At 41.4% G+C, this 13,872-nt stretch overlaps 3 protein-coding genes across 5 annotated transcripts in view; 2 read left to right on the top strand and 1 right to left on the bottom strand.

The window, feature by feature from the left end:
* The window catches only part of LOC142880181 (kynurenine--oxoglutarate transaminase 1-like), a 94,059-nt gene that overhangs the window by 20,145 nt on the left and 60,042 nt on the right, over nt 1–13,872 (top strand). The window lies entirely within an intron of this gene.
* On the bottom strand, nt 742–4,372 carry st6galnac4 (ST6 (alpha-N-acetyl-neuraminyl-2,3-beta-galactosyl-1,3)-N-acetylgalactosaminide alpha-2,6-sialyltransferase 4). Of its 2 annotated transcripts, XM_076013845.1 has the most exons (6): nt 4,074–4,372; nt 3,785–3,940; nt 2,841–3,250; nt 2,626–2,733; nt 2,297–2,519; nt 742–2,195 (listed from the first exon to the last, which is right to left on the bottom strand). In XM_076013845.1, exons 1-5 carry the CDS (start codon nt 4,083–4,085, stop codon nt 2,333–2,335), a joined length of 873 nt encoding a protein of 290 aa, XP_075869960.1. In that variant the 5' UTR covers nt 4,086–4,372; the 3' UTR covers nt 742–2,195; nt 2,297–2,332. The 2 variants fall into 2 exon arrangements, with proteins under 2 accessions (XP_075869960.1, XP_075869958.1); XM_076013843.1 differs by having other exon boundaries at nt 742–2,519.
* On the top strand, nt 5,206–13,351 carry miga2 (mitoguardin 2). Its single transcript, XM_076013836.1, has 16 exons — nt 5,206–5,355; nt 6,110–6,374; nt 6,526–6,736; nt 6,833–6,948; nt 7,061–7,181; nt 7,319–7,446; nt 7,640–7,757; nt 7,880–7,986; nt 8,392–8,504; nt 8,709–8,781; nt 8,984–9,070; nt 9,164–9,262; nt 9,500–9,634; nt 9,726–9,779; nt 9,861–9,977; nt 10,453–13,351. Exons 2-16 carry the CDS (start codon nt 6,279–6,281, stop codon nt 10,651–10,653), a joined length of 1,776 nt encoding a protein of 591 aa, XP_075869951.1. The 5' UTR covers nt 5,206–5,355; nt 6,110–6,278; the 3' UTR covers nt 10,654–13,351.

The raw sequence follows: 13,872 nt of genomic DNA, 5'->3' as shown, positions 1-13,872 counted from the left end.
TGACGCTGTACAGCCTCCCTGCACCACTTGTGACGTCACTACCCCCGGCTTTCACATCCTCTCCGCTGCAGTTAAACGGGAATATTTGTGTGGCGGGTGTAAGATGGCGATGTAGAGAGCAGTCGGTTACAGAATTTGCTCTCAATAAAAAACAAAACAATTTATTTAATGAAGGTCGACAAGGTTGAAGTTGCATTGTGATGACAATAAAGCTGTGCTGAAATAAGCATAACTTTACAGTCCCCATCACTAGGGGGCGCTAGATTGTACTAAACTCGAATTGTACTGTCCCTGGATTGATCTTTGTATTTTAAATGCACTTTCTCCTTCCTCTGATTGTGCTGTCGGCACCCTTAACTGGGTCAGTTCCACCAAATAGGCGAGAGGGACACAAGTTTAACAGTTGCAACATCAGATTTATTTTCTTTTTTATATTTATTTATGTTAGATCAATTCTGAGCAGCCACACAGTGAGGTTTTTATTCGTCATAGTTAACAGCATGTCATGTATTTTAAATAATTCTCCTGGAAAATGTACAGTGAAATAACGTGATACTGTGGTTTGCTGAGAAATACAAATCATTTTCCAGCCTTGGAATGATCAGAATAATGCTGAAAAAGCAGAACCTTTTTGTTTTGTTTTTTCAACTGTAAACTAGCGGCAACACTTACAGGCACAGGATAATATAACACGTTTTTGTCTTCGTGAATTATACAGTGTGGGAAATACTGCTGTGATAATGCATCCTTCGAGGAGACCTAATGGGATCCTTAAAATTAGAGAACACTTGATCTTAAATCTCCAGTCATGTCACAAAGCTATGGGCTGCACTTGTTCACCATAATAGCTGTAAGTGGTTATATAAACATCACATTCAATATTACAAACTCCCGTAACCATCATGAAAGCCCACAATTGAAAGTTAACCCTTGTAGACTTAAATGTGGACTTTAAACCCTAAGAAATACAGGCATTGCAATGATTCTCTAGTCAGCAACTCTGATTGTTTCTCTGCATTTCAGTAGGGAATATTCCAAATGGCGTTTACAACCTCATCAACGGCCATTTCTGATGGTTAAACAGCAGCATTTAATTCAGTGGCACTCATTTGCACACTGTTCATGCTATCATGTGCACAAACAAAATACAGATTTGAATAAACTTGAAAAGCTTGCTACAGTAAGTATTGCAACACTGAAACTGACAGCAGTATGGACCAATGAACTGAAACTTTCCAATGCTAAACCTATGAGTTAACTCAGTAGCTTTTGAAGCCGTGTGAGCAAGTGTGTTCCATTCGTTTTGGTCTGAGGTATGAACACCAATTCCTGCTGTGCACCTTGTTGCGACTAATAAGAAGCGACTTTCACTGACATAATGGCACATGATAAGGCTGTTGGCCAGACATAGCATCGACTGACTCACTGTGCAAAATATGACTACAGGTCAAGGCACATGAAAAAAAAAAAAAAAAAAAAATCACAACGTAAGCTTTGGTTTTCAACGGGTTTTGGTGAGAAGATGGGCTTGACAGCCTCCAAATTCATAAAATGTGTTACATATCAAATGTATATAGTAAACCAAGGGATATAAAGGGATGTTCCCTTTTAAAAAACTTTTCTAGATTTTTTTGGCACTAGTTTGAATACTCATAATTACAACAAGTAATGCAACTTTGGTTGTTCCTGGCAAACTAGCAAGGATCTTTGAGCCAATAGATCACCATATTGACATTGTGTTATCTGGGCAACAGGTTTTGGGTTAACGGGAAAAACCAGTTTCGATTTCTCCTGGATTGGCGAGAAAACGACTTGAAACTTAACACCTGCTAAAATGTCTGAATGAAATCAGGTGTGATTCAGCAAATCTTCCACACGCAAACAAAGTGAAAGTTTTGTGTGGTCTGAACTGTGGTTTTGTCAACAGATTGATGTCGAAAACAAGCTGTGTCAGTCACAAGTGATTATCTAATCCAGTTATACCCGCTTGTTCACCAAAAACATTCAACAGAAATTCACATCAGAGCGCGTTTTTCCAAAACCACTAACGCAGTATTTTTATACCACAAAACATTCCTCGCTGTCTCAATAAAGCTGCTCCAGCTAACTTCCATTAAATTAGTGGATCGAGGCAAGAGTGAGTCCGACACCTTCTGACTTAAGAATGCCAGGAGGTGAGAACGTAGTCTATACATCTGCAGGTAGAAAAACAAAAACGTCGCACAAAGCGACAAACAAAATTTAAGGCAGCGATGTCTTAAACAGACACATGGACAAAGCAAGTGCGGGCGAATACTTTCATCGGCTTCTCAGCACGTTGGCGTCTCCACGTTCAGAGGCTCCAGGCAGGGTGTTTGAACTCTATCTTGTGCTGCGTCGCCCATTTGGCAAAGATGGCCTTCTCGGTGATGAAGCGGTGGCCGCCGCGTTGCGTGTGCTCGTGGACCCTGTACATCTTGCACTCACTGACCCGGTTCTTCTCGTAGTAATGGTAAGGGACAGCGCTGTAATTGGTTCGGCTGTGGCGGAGAAGTAAAGCGTGGCATGTAAAACACTTTGCCTTTCAATAAAAAGTTTAAAAACACACCTTCGCGGTTCGGTTTTAATGACAAAGCGGCTTCTCACCCGCAGTAGCCGTCATCGACCATTCCGTACACATGGATGCTGTCACACATGTCTATGGCCAGGATCATGGTGAAGAAGCCTGTACTCAGAAAGGCCCCCGTCTTCATTCTGAACAAGAAAACAGAAACATGTTAAAAAAAAAAAAAAAGAAGTTAACTTTAAGTTTTTTAAATGTCAGCCAATTTTGTGTGATAGAAACGACCAGGACACTGCACCTGTCTTTTCCTGTTTCCCGCTGAAACATTTTGTCACAGTACTGAATCCTCTCTCTGGTCACAGCAAACATTTGGACATTTGGATACTTCCTCGCTGTTCTGAGTAGAGCATTGAAGACCCGTCCCTTCCCGTCCCGCCTCATGTTCCTTTCGGGACCCCAGAAGACGTACGTAGTGTTTCCCGATTGCTGGAAATAATAATGTTCGTTTTTCAGCAGCAGGGGAACACTGGTGTGGGACGCCACTCGCACGCTGGTGCGGCGCCCCACGTCTTTCTCGTAATCCACTGTGGGTGCGTTGTTCATCCGGATCACGCATTCAGTCTTGTCTATCTCCTCCTCCAGACCTGCACCCAGCATCTGACCCGAGCTGGAGACCAGGGCGCAGTGGTTGCAGTGCATGTCCAGGTACTGTTGCACAGAAAGAGATGTATTCAATGATTTCAATATTAATATTTCAATTCAGAGTTATTGTTTTTTTTTTTTTTTTAACAATAAAACCAAGGGCAAAGTCACAAATCAATAGAGTAAGAAAGTGTAATAAAGTGAAGGTTCTTACTTAGGTAAAAAGAAAAAAATATTATATTTTCAAATAATGAAACAATACAATCATTGTTACATACATGGGACACTTTTAATGACAATTGCCAATGTCATTTTCTACTTGTTTACTTTTTCCCGACAACAACAACAACAAAAAAGTGAAAGTAAAGAGTCATCAGAAAAAGAGATACTCGTGTAATATATAGATACCAGAAAAGCTTTGATAAAGTATCTGCTTTAATAAAGTGTTTGTACTCCGTTAGTTCCCACCTCTGCAAATCAATAACACTAGAACGCAAAAGCAATGTGCCCATTTTTTTAAAACACAAAACAGCATCTTCCGGGGGCAAATCGATATTTTCGGGCCATAGACGAGCTATGGCTCTCGCCTCTGCGTCACACCTGATCCACGCTGCCGTCGGCGAGGATCCTCACGTATCCATCAAGTCCGGAGGGTCGGGCAACAGGCGAGGGATCTTCCCATCGGATCACATGTCCGAACCACAGGAACAGCAGCAGAGGAAGGCATAAGCTCAGCAGACAGAGCCAACAGACGACCTTGCGTGGACAGAAAATGATCAAATGTACGAAGTGCAACCAAACGGGTCGTGAGATGCGACCGATGGCGGAATACACGCGCAGCATTGTAGCGACTGCACACCATCGAAGATGTACTACGGTGTGTCCTTACGATAGATCTCATTCCAAAACCTCTGGGGGTGGGGGGGAGAGCCGCTGCTGAAACCCAGGGAGGTCTAATCTCATCTTCCGCTCAATTATCCCGGAGCAAAAGTTTTGAGAGTGTCAACCCCACCCCGCCATTAGATTTGCACGTCTTTGCGGTTTTCGCAGGCAGAAAAGACTTGTGAGAAAATCCAGGTGACTGGTGGCATTTCCTTGTAGGTTTACATAATCAGCCCACACACGACTAACACCCTCCTTGGTTGTCTGACGCTCCCAAAACAAACTTCAATCGTTCGTTGGATCTGCGTAATTAACCCGAAATGTGTTATAGGACCTAAAAAATGCTCACCGACAGTCGTTTTTCACAATAAAGCTATTGATAAAAACGCCAGTGACAACAAAACAGCCAAGTAACACCTGAAAAACATTTAGCCTGTCAATAATATCGATCATTTATAGTTTAAATGGTAACAAGATTTGGTAATGTTATGTTTTGAGAGGTACTTCAATTAACTTTACACTTTTATTCTGATAGAAAGGCGCTAATATCGGAAATCGTGTCACCCATGGCCAACTTTGTAATGCTCCCTTCAGGTGTCCCTCGTAAATGTAGATTTTAAAGTACGAATGACTGGGAAAACGGTTTTAAAGATTCTAGATTCAAAGATTCATAGATTTTTGCTGGTCACGTCACGTTATATGGCACTGAAATGTTGGTGTGGCAGAACCTGCCATGATTGTGCATGTAAGGAATAAAGAAAGTGTAAAAAAAGAAAAAAAAGAAAAGAAAATAGTTTAATAAGTGGAAAGTGGCAAGTTAAATACAAGTTTGACAAAAATGCAAAGTTGAGAAGATTTTAGTGTGGTAGTGGATCGTACAGAGAAGGGTGTTGGAAGCGGCATTGCCGGTATGCAATATAATGTAATATAATATATCATATCATATCATATCATATCATATCATTAATTGCAAACAACGGAATGCAAAGTATGACACTATACCATTTAATACAAAATATTACATGTTACATTTTCCGTAACTACTCAAAACCCAGGAACTGATTTTGCACTTTGATCTATGACCCCATTGGACCGTAGAAGCAATTGGTTCCCTTACTTTCCGTCTGATTGGTCAATATAAAAGCAGCTGTCCTATGCGCGTCCTCTCATTGGTCAGCATTCATGTCAGTATCCCTGCACATCAAAAATCGTCGCCCCTGAAAGCTAGTCTGCGGCTTTCAATAATTGTGACACCGGAATGCCCTTCTTTGTAACATTGGACTCCCTGGGTATGTACCTTATGGGGGACAACGTAGTTAGCGGTGCCGCCGTTGTATGTTGCTGGTTAGCCTAAGATTTCAGTTTAAAATCTCACGCCCACGGTTTGACCGGACGGTGCAGTGATGTGATGTGACATATGAGGCTAGGTGAGGCTAGCTGTACATGCGAGCTAGCATTAGCAGTCTTGCATGTAGGCTGTCACCTGTCGGTTGGTGCTGTTTTTGCGTTGTTGAAATTGCTCTGACATTTCTCAAAGGCAAACCTCGTGTTTGGTATCTTTTAACCGGCAATGTTACAAATTACTCATTTTTGAAGCTGCTTGAGGCTAGCGTCCCTTTTAACTTACCAGATACATTTTAACCAATTCTCTCTTGGCTGTCTGCTTTATCAGTAACCAGCCTGACTTGAATATACTCGAGCTTTGTTCTTTGTTTCTGCCATTAATTCGTTGTTCACGACACCAGCCTCTTGTCATGTTAATGTGGATAAGGGACTGGCCCACACAGGCGCATTCCTGACGATCAAGTTATGTCCGTTGCTAAGTAGCTAGAAGTATTTCAGGTTGTTACGCTGTTTATCAGCTAATGCTGCTTCTAGTTAATATCTTAAACCCCAAGTTTATTCCATGTCTGAAAGTTAACCTTGTAACCAAAAGCCTTTTTGTTGCAAAAGGAAAAAAGAGAAAGTATATCTCCTTATGAACTCACTGACTTCTATTATATAACAATATAATTATTAAACCTACTTCTTATCCACTGTAAGGTAATCGAGCTACAGCAGACCTGTGTGGGGTTCGAGTCCAGGAGTGGATGTCGAGTGGTGGTTCATCAGTGAGCCCTGAGCTGGCTGGTCTTGGAGCAGAAAGGAGGGCTCTGTCAATCTGGATCTGAGCTTTGGAGAGCCGTAGCTCTTTGACAGTTTCATTTCTGAGATGTCATTGAGACAAGCAGAAGGGATGCCCATCATCCAGGCTTTGGCCATGACAGTGGCCGAGATCCCTGTGTTTCTGTACTCCACCTTCGGGCAGGTAAACACATTGCTTATTTAAAATGTGGCTTTTCATTTTCTGTGTCACATGTGTGTTTCTCATGCTTGTGAACCTGTCAGTAAAACGTGACTAGCAATAGCCATAACTGCTGGATAATCAAATTCAATATGCACCATTTTTCTGCCCGCAGTCCATATTTTCACAGCTAAAGCTAAGTCCAAGCTTGAAGAAGGTGCTGTTTGCCACGGCGCTGGGCAGTGTCGCTCTGGCTTTGACTGCTCATCAGCTGAAAAGACGGGGAAGAAAACGCAAACAAGTGACGAAGAGGAGGGAGAGCCAGAAGACGGTGGGAATACCTGATGCGTTATTGAGGACAGGAAGACCCTCGTCATTAAAGAGAGGTATTCCCCCATGCTGAGAGGATTGATGGTTGGACTGCTATTTTGTCAGTATCTTTGGAAAAATATTCTGACGCAAAGATTTTTCTCCCTTTTCAGGTCAGTTCAATGGCCGGCAGATGATGAGCCCAAGCACAAGGAGCAATGACACAATGAGTGGCATTTCCTCCATTGCTCCCAGCAAACACTCAAGTTCCTCACACAGTATTACATCTGTGAGTTTTAAAATTTGAATCTATTTTTGTAATTATTCTTTTAAATCACAAGTTTTTTCCTTTAATAGTTTCTGTTGCTTATCCCAATTGTGTTTTTTTCATTTCTGGACAGATGCGAGTCCCAAGTTCCCCGAACCAGTCTGCCAACCCACCCACACCTTGGGAAGCAGAACCTGTGGTGGAAGAGTCAGGGGCAGTAGAGGACGCAAATGTAGAGAATCTCTATTTAATGGGTAGGTATTTTGCAGTTATTCATTGTGCAAGATGTCTAATAACCCAGTATTTACCAAAGCAGTTGATTCAGAACATAATTTTCAACTTGGACACAAACAAGTTCTTGGTTTGAGCCACGTTGCTGATTTCTCACCAGGGATGGAGCTGTTTGAGGAAGCGCTGCAGAAGTGGGAACAGGCGCTGAATATTCGCCATCAGACCCTCTCAACGTCCAGCAACAACAGCCTTGCTCTTGAGGGGGCAGCTTGTGGAGATCCTCCTGTGGTAATGAAGTTTCTGAGCTTTTGCACTTGTGGTGTTTTTGAGGTTGCTCAATGTGGTGCATTATATCTCTGTATAAAGTATATTTAGTTGTACTTAAAAAAAAAAAAAAAAAACTGCAAACGAATGTAATTGAGTTCTTGCATCAAGTCAAAGTACGCAGGGCCTCATGTTTTTCCTCTCACTTGGTATTTAGGGTGAAGCCCACAACAAAGTGTTTGCTGAGAAGCTGGAGTCGCTGCTGCACAGAGCGTACCACCTGCAAGAAGATTTTGGCAGCAGCATTCCAACTGAAAGTGTGTTGGCAGACTTCGGTACGGGTCGTATTAGGCTTTCATAAGTAGCTCAAAAAAGAAAAGGAAAAAAAATAGAAAGGTCCCGAGTGGAGGTCTTTTTTGACCCCCTACAATCACATTTTTCTTGCCGTTTTCCGCAGAGAGTGAAGGAACTCTTATCTTGCCTCACGTGGAGAGCGTCCGAAGGCGGCGCGATGACGACGCGACGACCATCACCTCGGATGATTCCTTCTTCTCAGCTGCAGAGGTTGATCCCTCTCTTCTACTCATAAATGACTCATAAGTGAAAAGCCAACGCTTAACATGTAAACAGACTCTTAGAGCCTGATAGTGCAACTTTCAAAATGATCTACTGGCAAGAATTTGAATTAAACTTTAGATTTTTTTAAGTTAATGTCACAAAATTGAAAAAAAAAAAAAAAAAAGAAAGAATCTTGTCCTTGTGTAATAACTGATGAAGGCAGCCATATTGCATTACAAGTCTACAGTTTTTATCAGGTCACGATCATCACATCTTCAGCTTTTGATTGGCTGTTTGATCATCCTGACTGGTGGTTGATGCCACTCTGGATCCACTGACTAGAACTGGGCCTTCAAGTCTTGGGATCAGACCTTGAGCCCGACGCTGATCTGTCTGTTGTTGTGTGTGCAGCTGTTTGATGCCATGTCATTAGAAGATGTCTACCCGCCACTGAAGCCAGCAGCTCTGTATGAAGAAGCCTTGTCTCTAGTTCGGGAAGACAAAGTGGCCTACAGGTCCTTGAGGTAGGCGCTTGTGAAGAACAAGACAAGTGAACGTGAACTTTTATTATAAGTAGTCGGAAACATAAATGTGCATGACTGATAGCGCTACAACAATGTGTCAGTCTTTTTCTGATAACTGCCACTCAAAATGACTCTTTTTACACCCTCTCTGTGTGTCTCTCTCTCTCTCTCTCTCTCTCTCTCTTTCTTTTTTTTTTTAACCAGGACTGAATTACTTGAATGTTATGGTGACCAAGACTACCTTGCTAAGCTTCACTGTGTGAGGCAGGCATTCCAGGTTTGTTTGTTAGTTAAAAATGTTTTCTTTTAAACCTCATATCCCCACCACTCGTGTCAATTCTCCCTGTTGTTGGTCATAGACATGGTTTTCAAGTTATATACTTTAAAGTGGAGAACGCCATAGTGTTGCTTTAATCGAGTATGCCGTGAATTCTCAGCACTCACTGACAAGAACAACCTCCCGCTGTTTCTTCCCTCAGATCCTTTTGTTAGATGAAAGCCATCGCACCTTTTTCATGGAGACGGGGAAGCAAATGATTACAGGCATAATGGTGAAAGCAAACAAGGTAAAACAGGTTTTTAATGCTTTCGCCCACGCACGTCCCACTTTAACTTTACAATGAAGTGTATTAACTATTTCATGTATTCCTTTGAATAAGAGTGCCAAGGCCTTTCTGGAGAGCTATGAGGACATGTTGCTGTATACTCAGAGAGAAGAAACATGGCCAGTCACTCAGATGGAGCTGGACGGCCGTGGGGTGAGTATTGCTGAGTGCATTCCTGCTACTTAAAATAGTTCAGTAAGCACATGCAATTATATTGTTTTTTATGAATGATGTACCACAGGGGTTCTTAACATCAAGCGATTGTTTTTTGTGTGTCATGCATGAAATGTGCCCAAACCCTCTGGTGGGTGCAGACTTTTGAAAGTTGGTTCAAAATTCCCTTCAGGTTTTTTTAAAGCAACATCTCTTCAATCCCTTTGATACCTGCAGGTGGTGTGTATGAACTTCTTTGACATTGTGTTGGACTTCATCCTGATGGATGCCTTTGAAGACCTGGAGAGCCCCCCCTCCTCTGTGGTGGCCGTGTTGCGGAACCGCTGGCTCTCCGACAGCTTTAAAGAGACGGTTAATAAACTGCACGTCGACGCATCGCACAGCTCTTCAATATGTTTCACCTATCTAACCAGGGAATGGTGTGCTTCTATTTTGTTGCCAGGCTCTGGCAACAGCTTGCTGGTCTGTCTTGAAAGCGAAAAGACGTCTTCTCATGGTGAGTTGACCTGCGGTCACATGCTGAGAACGCTGCCTGGCGTCCACGCATCTTGACACCTCGATCCGCCTCTCCACACAGGTTCCCGATGGCTTCATCTCCCATTTCTATGCCATATCAGAACATGTGAGCCCGGTTTTAGCTTTTGGGTTTCTGGGTCCCAGGCGGCACCTCAGCGAAGTCTGTACCATCTTCAAGGTAAGGAGGATTCCAACCTTTTTAAATCAGCTTTGAATTGAATGTATGTTGATAAACATACATGTGCCTGCAACAGTCGCTGTACTGCTGTACTGCTGTAGCTACAGTTTAAATCATATGTAGCTCTGTCCTCCGAGATTATCATAGGGTGTCCAACAACTTTAGAGAAAGGATCAGGTTTGAATTGATATGACAGTGTTTGCCAATTCATGGGACCACCTGTATGTCTCAATCTTACTGGAATGTTTTGTACAAAAAAAATTAAATTCAGCAAAATAACTAAAACTTATTCATGAGAGTTTAATAAATTATGTGTTTTGTATTATGTCTGAATTATAGTCCTAGTGCAAAGAGAGGACCAACAGCAAGACTCAACATCCAGTGTGACATGTAAACTGTTTGTTTACCAAAGTCAAGCTGCAACCCAACCCATTTCACCTTCAAGTTGCCTCCGTTTCTCCCACGTTCTCCGCAGCAACAAATCGTGCAGTACCTCAAGGATATGTTCGACCACGACAAGGTCCGCTTCACCTCCGCCCAGTGTTTGGCTGAGGACATTCTGAAACTGTCCCACCGCCGCAGCGACATCCTACTGGGCTACCTGGGAATCGACAGCCTGGTGGAGCTCAACGGGGCCTTGCACAGAGATGCCGGCGGCTCCTCGGCCCCCAACTGAGGCCGCCGATGTTCCACCGGGCTTGTACGTGCTTTTACTCTCCGTCGCCATGCTGCTGTGACACAATCACGACCAGCGTTTTGAGTTTATCCACAGGCGGAGAATCTCTCCCTCTGTGTAATCACCTGTAGTTCAACTTCTTCAAAGGACCACCCGGTGGATCATGTCAATCTCCCTCTTGTTAGCAGCTGCGGTGGTATAAACTCCGCCCATTGAACACATAGAGACCTCCACTTTGTGATTCCACACGGTGGAAACCGTTTTGTTCATCTGACCCACAGAGCGTGTTGAGAAATCATAGTGTTCGTCGTTCAGCATGAGGATCTGTTGATGCTGCGCATTTGTATGTTTTATATTTAAGGGGATGCGTTCTTGTTTCAAAAAAAAAGAAAAGAAAAGAAAACAACACGATCATTCCTGATGGGCTTGGCAACTGATGAATCGAGGGTGGTTGTAGAATCCTCTCCAAATTGACTGTTGTTGATTCCTCTGTAATCTCTGCACCTGTTCTAATCTGATTCGATCCACTAGGATGAGATGCCACATATTAGATAAACACCCCATACAGAATAAATGTAGGTGGCTAATAGGAAATGCCGAAAGTAACATTTTATGACGTTAAGCAACATTGTTTGCTTGCAAAGCCTCCCATGTTGCTGATACAGCTGAGGTGCGAAAGGTTAAACTCTTTTTCACCGCATTTAGTTCACAGGTCTCATTTGATTTGGCTCTTTTGAGGACGCATACACCTACTGATACAAGTAACAAAACTGTTTCCATGGTTCTATAGCATGTTCAAATCATCAAGCCCTTAATTATCGTTCCTGTTTTTTGTTTTGTTTGATTTTTTTTCACGAACGTTAGCAGTGAGGATCTGAGTTTTGTGGAGACGGTCAGTAATCAGCAAATCAGATGCACTGAGGTTAACATGTTCTGTCACTCTAGGTAAACTCTTAAGAGCACACACACACTGATTTTGGGCACAATTTCTTTCTTCTTTTTTTTTTTTTGCAATCACAAATGCAGCTCTTTATTGTTTTGTAATAACGATGGCTTGGACTTGTATGACGCTTTTCAAGACACCCAAAGCCCCCCACGTTGAAACCATTATACATTGACGCCAGATGAATGCTTTCCGTGGTAAACTACTCGCTTGACCACCGTCGACTATTCTCTTGCATTGATACGAGGCGTTTTGGTGTTTGTCTTGCCCAAGGACTGGGATGGAGCGGGACTCAAACTGCCAGTGCTACTGCCCCTTTAATGTTGGCAAACTGTAAAACGAAGGATGTGAAATGACTGTGTTACTGACAGTGGCAGCTTAGAATGTTTGCCGTTGGCCTGCATTCACGAGAAAGGGGAATAAACCTCCGTCAGTTTTTTTTTTTTTTTTAATTGTTTTTATTTTCACCTGAAAATCCTTCCGATTGTCCAAGTTAGTTTTTGTGTTGTTTAAAGGCCCAGTGTGTGTAGCTACTGCTGAGAAAGTATATTACAGTGTGGGGAAAGTACAACCTGTAAGTGGGCCCACTGTTTTTGTAAATATACATATGCATTACTGGGCAATGACAATGAAAAGTTTATTTTGCTGACTTCATATGATGACAAATATGAACATGTTACACATGGGCCTTTGAAATCTTAAACGTTTGTTGCCCCTCTTGCCTCTTTCGCCAAAAGTCAACCCTTACGTATTTTTTCTGTCAAACATGGCTCATACATGTAAATACAGACGGTTCAATAACTGAGATTGATGTGTATTTTGTGTACAAAGCCATTAAGCACTTTATCAGAACCCCCCCCCAACAAAAAGAAAGAAAGAAAGAATATAAATAGAATATATAACTGTTCGAAATGGCAGACGTTATAAAAATGCATATTTTAGTGTATATGTTTCTCTATATATTTAGAGAAATTATCATTCCCAGTAAAAATATAATCTGAGATGGTATTCTGGAATTTATCCAACATTTTATTCCCCCCCCTTAGTTTTGTTTAAATCTTCTTGTTGTAGACCTGAACTTGTAGAGTTGCAAGTTCATATGCACCTGTGGGTGCTTTATGTGGGAAATGCAACTGTTTAAACCCCTCATTTAGTTGTGTGTCCGCACATTGGTCCTCCATTTGTCATTTGTACACTGAAATGAGGTGGTCAAGTGTGTTTCTTTAAAGCCCCAGCATGTTAACGGTCTCGATTCAGTGAAGTGCACTGATCGATGTCCCACCATTTAAACCCATCCTTGGATTTTTTTTTTCCCTCAGGTTTGAGAATCCCCCAAAAAGATAGAAGCATTTAGGATTTTAGAGTCTCTTAAATTCCATTTGGGCATTAATAAGTGAATATATAATTAATAATATAATTATATAAAGATATATAGATTTTATGGACAAATACTTTGTCTGGCCAAAATGTAAAACACAACTTCTGTCAAACAAGTAAACAAGTGTCCTATATTTAAGTTTTTTTTATTTTTATTTTTTATTTTTTTTAATATACACTTTTTGTCTTATTTAATTACAATGTCAGCACACTGCAAATTGATTTTAGTGATTAAAAAAATGTATCATGCCTTTTCCCAATTGCCTGATATTCCAAATCCATCCCTATTCGTTCCCATTTGTTAAGAAGCAAGACTGAATTTGTCCTGTGGCCGAGATGGATTTATTTCTTTTTTATCAGAATAAATTCATGAAAAGTGTGACGTCTTATTCTTCAATATACACTTTGAAAAACATTTTCAAATTGTCCTTGTCATGTCCTTGAAATACATGTACATTAATTACTAGCAAATTGGCAGTTAATGTGTAGATTTTCTGTCCTGTTTTGTAGTTTCGTGCGTCTCTTTTCCACCACCATTTTCCTTTTACTCTTTTGGTCACATAGTGGTACCTCTAGTGTTTGTTTTCATGGCTCAATTATAATCTTTTGATAGAAATTATATGTATTAAAAAAACTGTTTAATTTTACAAACACAATTGAAGGGCAAAGGGTGCCTCATTTTATGTGACATTATAAGGACCACCACATTTTTCTAATTACTCATCTAATTACTCATATTATTCCAGGATTTACAAAACTCCATGGGAGTAATTAATGAATATAGATAACCAATAGAGTATATTGATCACTACGCTTAAACTTGTTGAGGAATGTGTTCTTTTTTTCTCCCCCTTGAATGAACGTACTTGGTCGCTTTAATGCGAAGTACAGGATTTGTG

Source organism: Nelusetta ayraudi, unplaced genomic scaffold (genome assembly GCF_046127955.1).
Source record: "Nelusetta ayraudi isolate G7.1 ecotype Tasmania unplaced genomic scaffold, CSIRO-AGI_Nayr_v1 ptg000160l, whole genome shotgun sequence".
Lineage (NCBI taxonomy): Eukaryota > Metazoa > Chordata > Actinopteri > Tetraodontiformes > Monacanthidae > Nelusetta > Nelusetta ayraudi.
This window is presented reverse-complemented; position numbering and strand designations above follow the sequence as displayed.